Genomic DNA, 6,722 nt, shown 5'->3' with positions numbered 1-6,722 from the left:
TGACCAGTGCAACACTAAGGCAGTTAGGCTACTTTCACACTAGCGTCGGATTCGGCCCGTCGCATTGCGTCGGGCCGAGATTCCGACGCTAGCGTTTGATGCGCCGCACAACGGGTGCAGCGGATGCATTTCTCCAGCGCATCCGCTGCCCCATTGTAAGGTGCGGGGAGGTGGGGGCGGAGTTCTGGCCACGCATGCACGGTCGAAAAAAGCGGTCCGTCGGCAGCCAAAAATGTTACATTTAAAGTTTTTTGCTCCCGGCGGTCTGCCACAACACGGCACAACCGTCGCACGACGGTTGCGACGTGTGCCAATACGTCGCAATGCGTCGGTAATGTTACTCTATGGGGCAAAAACGCATCCTGCAAACCACTTTGCAGGATGCGTTTTTTCCCCTAAACGACGCATTGCGACGTATTCAAAAAAACGCCAGAGTGAAAGTAGCCTTAGCCACATTCACACGTTGTGTTCTGTCCTGCGGGTTCTCCTGCAGCGGATTTGATAAATCTGCGGTTATCCCTGCAGATTTATCGCGGTTTGTCCTGCGGGTTCTGCTGCAGGATTTTACCCCTACTATTGATGCTGCATATCTATGCAGCAATATGCAGCATCAATAGTAATGTTAAAAATAATAAAATAATTATATACTCACCCTCTGACGTCCCGATCTCCGCGGCGCTGCTCCAAAGATGCTGTGCGACCAGGACCGACGTCAACGCAGGTCCTGGTCGCATAGCAAACCTGAGACCGCTTGCAGCGCTGAGACTTCAGAGGTGAGTATAGCTTATTTTTAAATTTTATTTTATTTTTTTTTTTACCACAAATATGGTGCCTGGAGGAGAGAGTCTCCTCTCCTCCACCCCGGGTACCACCCGCACATTATCCGCTTACTTCCCGCATGGTGTGCACAGCCCCATGCGGGAAGTAAGCGGATCAATGCATTTGTATGGATGCAGAATCGCTGCGATTCTGCACAAAGAAGTGACATGGTCCTTCTTTTTTTCCGCAGCAATTCAGCGCGTTTTTTTTTCGGGATTTTCCGCATCATGTGCACTGCGGTTTTTGTTTTCCATAGGGTAACATTGTACTGTACCATGCATGGAAAACAGCTGCGGACCCGCAGCGGCAAAATCGCGGCGGTTCCGCAGTAAAAACCTCATAGTATGAACATACCCTTAGTTCTACTTATAACAACCTAGCTTGCATTTTCTGTTTTTTTTTTAAGAGAAAATAAATACGGTGTACATTAATTTAATATTTTTGGGTCTAGATTGAGTTCCAGATATTGGTGGGACCCGTTGAAGTGCTGAGGTGAGGCACGAAACGGCCGTTGTCCGCTTTGTTCACATCCCTCCCTGCATATTTTGAAAAATGTCCGAATAAAAATTGTGACCACCACACTCGGGTAAGTGCACTTTTTTTGCCTTTTTCTCTTGGACTTTCATGTTGTTCTGCAGAAGCTGCACCCCGTTGTTATATAAAGGAATTTTGTCGGTCCTCTCTTGAACAAAGGGTTGTTTGGATAATAGGGTCTAACTACAACAGCAGTGCGGGGTATTATCTTTTTACCCTTAGGGTACCGTCACACAGTGGCATTTTGATCACTACGACGGCACGATCCGTGACGCTCCAGCATCGTAACAATATCGCTCCAGCGTCGTAGACTGCTGTCACACTTTGCAATGTACGACGCTGGAGCGAAAATTTCATGACGTATTTGCGATGTAGAAGCCTTTGGTTACTATGCGCACATCGTATACAATATCACTAGACGATGAAAGAAAGTTTCAAACGATCTGCTACGACGTACGATTCTCAGCGGGGTCCCTGATCGCAGGAGCGTGTCAGACACAGCGAGATCGCTGGAACGTCACGGATATATCGCTGGAACGTCACGGATCGTGCCGTCGTAGCGATCAAAATGCCACTGTGTGACGGTACCCTTAGTTCTACTTATAACAACCTAGCTTGCATTTTCTTTTTTTTTTAAGAGAAAATAAATACGGTGTACATTAATTTAATATTTTTGGGTCTAGATTGAGTTCCAGATAAAATGCTTGTGATTATGACGTTAAAAGTGGGTCCTGCCATAATCTGCCGAAAGCTAACACTCAGGTTCCCTATTATACTCCCAGTGGCGTAGGAAGGGGGGTGCAGGGGGGGCGGGCCGCCCCGGGCGGCACAATGCGGGGGGTGGGTCACCGGGCCGCAGCCGGCGCTGGCTGAAGAAAACGAGCGCGATCTGCGCTATACCACAGATTATCGCTGGCGGCGGCCATCTTCCGGAGGCCACGCATGCACAGATGGTAGTGCTCGGCTTCCCGGGGCTTCAGGAAAATGGCCGCGGGATGCCGCGCGTGTGCAGATGGAGATCGCGGTGGCCATTTTCCTGAAGCCGAGTTCGCATCTTTTATTATATTACCCGTAACTTTCACTTTCGATCTCCTGTCAGTGTCACTGCAGCGATTCCAGGAAGCACCGGGGATTTCTGAGCGTCCGCACAGCAGCAGATCACATCAGATCAGAGGCAGAGAGGATCGCACCAGGCTGAGGTGAGCAACCGCCGGACAGCAGCCGCCCGGTGTGGTGATAAGGGGGAGGCCGCATTTATGCACTTTATTTATGCATTTGCAGTTTCTCTTTACACACCACTTTTAGGGTCCTTCAGACTTTCTTATCTATTTATACTTTTTTTTGAGGGGGGGGAGAACGAGGTGTTCCCCATTATACTTTATACTTTAGGCACGCAGGGCCTGTGATGACGTCGCGGTCACATGACCGTGACGTCACGGCAGGTCCTTCTGCCAGACGATCTATGCCAACGGAACGTGGCGGTTGTCTCGCGAGGAGCGGTAAAAGCGGCGTATGTGAGTATATAATGGTTTTTTTTTTTTATTATTATTTTTAACATTAGATGTTTTAACTATTGTTGTAAATTGTAAAAAACTTGGTCACACAGGGTTAATAGCAGCGGTAACAGAGTGCGTTACCCGCGGCATAACGCGGTCCGTTACCGCCGGCATTAACCCTGTGTGAGCAAAAAAAAAAAAAGAGTTGAGCAAAAAAAGCTTTGTAGGTCTCAGCAGTCACGTTGGTGGTCCCAGAGGTCTTGGTGGTTCCAGCGATCACGTTGGTGGTCCCAGCAATCGCGTTGTGGTCCCAGCGGTCACATTGGTGGTAAGCAGACCTTTTTTTTTTTTTTGCAGTCCCGATCATGTGATGGTAACATTCACCGGCGATTCGGCGAAAGAATTTAACTTGTCCATGATCTGAGGTCTTATTTCTGCTGCATTTTTTTTATTCTAAAAAATGCATCATAGAAAATTCAAATTCAGCGTACAGGCTTTACCAACTTACTCCGCTGCCTGGCCGATTGGTCATTTGGTGGGAGGGTGGGACTGTGTGTAGCAGCACCCAGACGTAGGCAGAAAGTCATTCTGGGAATGCTGGAGTGTCTGCAACCAGTCCCGCTCTTATGCCGGCTACAGGAGTGCCATCCTGGTGGCCCGGGCCCTTGTCTGACCTAACTTTATTTTTTTGTTATTTTGTTAGGCTTAGATAAAATGAAGCGAAGAAAAGAAAGTGGTGCAATGTTTAGAAAAAAGAAAAAGGCTAAGGAGGAAGAATTGAAAAAAAATGAAGGTGCACTACTAAAATATCTCAGCCACGATACTACTACTCCTGTTGCTGAGGAGATTCCTAAATTCACAGCATCAGACACAAGTGCTCCTTCAACTTCAGGAACCAATGAGCAGTGTGATGACCAAGACATTGACCCAAGTGCTCCTTCAACTTCAGGAACCAATGAGCAGTGTGATGACCAAGACATTGACCCAAGTGCTCCTTCAACTTCAGGAACCAATGAGCAGTGTGATGACCAAGACATTGACCCAAGTGCTCCTTCAACTTCAAGAAGCAATGAGGAGTGTGACGATCAAAATATTCCTGCTATTAATTTAAAGGATGTTGGTCTTTGGCCAAGTAAAATTAATGATGATACAAGGATCTTACTGGTACGTCAAGGTGCATCAGTGGTTCAGCATCTAGACTCAGACTTTGCTGAAGTGGTTCGTGAGGGAGCATCAATCAAGGGACAAAACAGAAAACTTACACGCAACTGGTTTTTTAAAACTCTGCCAAATAATGAAAAAATGTTGAGGTCATGGTTGCTGTACTCTCCTTCCAAAAAAGCCCTTTACTGCTTTTGTTGCAGACTATTTGCAGATGCAGAAACAAGTCAGTCTAATTTTGATTCAGTGAATGGATTCAACACATGGTGGAAACTTAATCCTAAAGTATACAACCATGAATCTAGTGTGGCCCATGTAGAATGTTTCACAAAATGGAAGGAGTTAGAAATTGGACTCCAACGTGGCGTAACAATTGATAAAAAAGTACAGGAAGAAGTAGAAAATAATGTGAAGAAGTGGAGGGAGATACTTGCAAGATTGTTGGATATCATTAGATTCCTTGCTAAACAAAATTTGGCTTTACGGGGTCACAGAGAAGTAATCCATCATGAGACTGATTACGAACCTGAATCAACTGGAAAAAAGGGAAATTTTTTAGAATTGGTTCATTTGTTGGCGAAATATGATCCAGTGCTACGTGAACATATTCTAAGAATCAAGTTTGGAAAAAAGTTTGCTACATCATATTTCTCTCCTACAATTCAGAATGAGTTTATAGAAATTTTGGGAGGGAAAGTAAGAAGCAAAGTTGTGGAGCAAGTAAAAATAGCAAAGTATTTTTCTATGATATTTGACAGCACCCCTGATATTTCTCATAAGGATCAAATGTGCCAAGTTTTACGCTACGTTATGATCAATGGAAAAGAAGTTAAGGTTGTGGAATCATTTGTTGATTTTATTGAAATAAAAGGTAAAACTTCAGAGAGTATTTCAACTGTGATTTTGCAACAATTAGAAAAATACGGAATTGACATCCAAAATTGTAGAGGACAAGCATATGATAATGCTGCTGTAATGGCTGGTCAACATACTGGCGTTCAGAGACGCATTAAGGAAATAAACAAAAAAGCTGAATTTGTTGCATGTACAAATCACTCACTGAATTTGGCAGGTGTACATGCAGCTTCTGTTGCACTGAGTTCGGTTACATTTTTTGGAACTGTGGAGCGTTTGTTCACATTTTTTTCTTCTTCTACCCATCGCTGGGATGTTCTGATTTCAGTCACTGGTCAAAGTGTCAAGCGTGTATTAGAAACTCGGTGGAGTGCACGGGGAGATGCTGTGAGTGCAGTGAAAAAAAATTACTCCAAAATTTTACAGGCTGTAGAACATTTAACTGGTGAAGAAGAAAATAGAGTTACCAGGTCAGATGCTGGTGTGTTACTTGTTGCATTACAATCTTTTTCCTTCCTGTGCTTTCTTGGCCTGTGGGAATCTGTGCTTAAAGAAATTAATGACACACAGGTCTACCTACAGACCAAAGGATTAAATATCCAACAATGTGACACAAAACTTGGAGCATTAAAAGCATTTTTAACAGAAAACAGAGAGGAATTAGTTAAGCATTCAGTAGCTTATGCAAAAGAAATTTGTGAAGATTTGGGAATAGATATGGATCGCCGCTCTAGAAAGAAAAAAAAGATGGCAGGTGAAGAATCGCAAGACGCTGCATTGCCATATGAAACGGAGTTGATGAGAGAAATGTACCTTTCGTTGGACAGAGTGATCCAAGAAATCACAACAAGATTTCAACAGCTTCATGCTCTTGCTGAAAAATATGCCTTCCTTACTCCATCACACCTTTTGGACGATAAGTATGAGTGTCAGCTAAATCAAGATCACGATGATATTAATAAGGAAGAGTTCCTCATTGAGAGAAAAAGGCTTAAAAGTTTTCTTTATGTTGCTGTTACACAAGACAAAAAAGAGACATGGAAGGAGGACAGTCCGCTTGAACTGTTGCAGTTTATTGTAAAATATAGTCTAGAGAACTCAGTTCCAAATATTGTCATACTCCTTCGCATTTTTCTTACTATTGCTGTAAGTGTTGCTACTTGTGAGAGGAGTTTTTCCAAGTTAAAGCTGATTAAAAATTACCTAAGATCCACAATGAGCGCCATGCGTTTAGGAAATATGGCCATTCTGTCTATTGAACATCAGCTGAGTGAAGAAATAGACTTTGATGATGTTATCAACGATTTTGCAAACAGAAAAGCAAGAAAAGTAAAATTCTAAAATATTTGAAATCAACTTTACTCCCAAAGTGACAATTTAAAGTTTCAGTTAAACAATAAAGAGTTTTTTTTCTGTGCGTGTTGTCCTGACTATTTTTGGTAACCTTTGTATTGAGTCGGGGGGGGGGCGCCAAACTCGGGACCGGCCCCGGGCGGCAAAAGCTCTAGCTACGCCACTGCGGTGACCCCTCCTCAAGGGGGGGTACTGTTGTGAATTCTGTGGCTGAGTTCACTTCTGTGGTCACAAGTGGTATTGCAGTCTCTGGGCTTCCTCCCTCAGGTGTTTTGGTGAGCTTGTTGGCTGCCTTGCTATTTAGCTCCACCTGAGTCTGTCTTCCTTGCTCCTTGTCAATGTTCCAGTGTTGGATCTGAGCTACTGCATCTTTCCTTGGGCCTGCTGCTCTGCTAGATAAGTGCTTCTAGTTTGTTTTCTGTTTTTTCTGTCCAGCTTGCTATTAACTTTTGCTGGAAGCTCTGAGAAGCAAAGGGGTGCACCGCCGTGCTGTTAGTTCGGCAC

At 44.2% G+C, this 6,722-nt stretch overlaps 1 protein-coding gene across 1 annotated transcript; it reads left to right on the top strand.

The window, feature by feature from the left end:
• The first annotated feature begins 4,151 nt into the window (after nt 1–4,151).
• Nucleotides 4,152–6,206, top strand: LOC138666788 (zinc finger MYM-type protein 1-like). Its single transcript, XM_069754961.1, has one exon. It carries the CDS (start codon nt 4,152–4,154, stop codon nt 6,204–6,206), a length of 2,055 nt encoding a protein of 684 aa, XP_069611062.1.
• Nucleotides 6,207–6,722: the final 516 nt, after the last annotated feature.

The sequence above is a fragment of the Ranitomeya imitator genome, chromosome 2, assembly GCF_032444005.1.
Source record: "Ranitomeya imitator isolate aRanImi1 chromosome 2, aRanImi1.pri, whole genome shotgun sequence".
NCBI lineage: Eukaryota > Metazoa > Chordata > Amphibia > Anura > Dendrobatidae > Ranitomeya > Ranitomeya imitator.
Note: the sequence above shows the minus strand (reverse complement) of the source record. Positions and strands in the feature narration are given on the sequence as shown.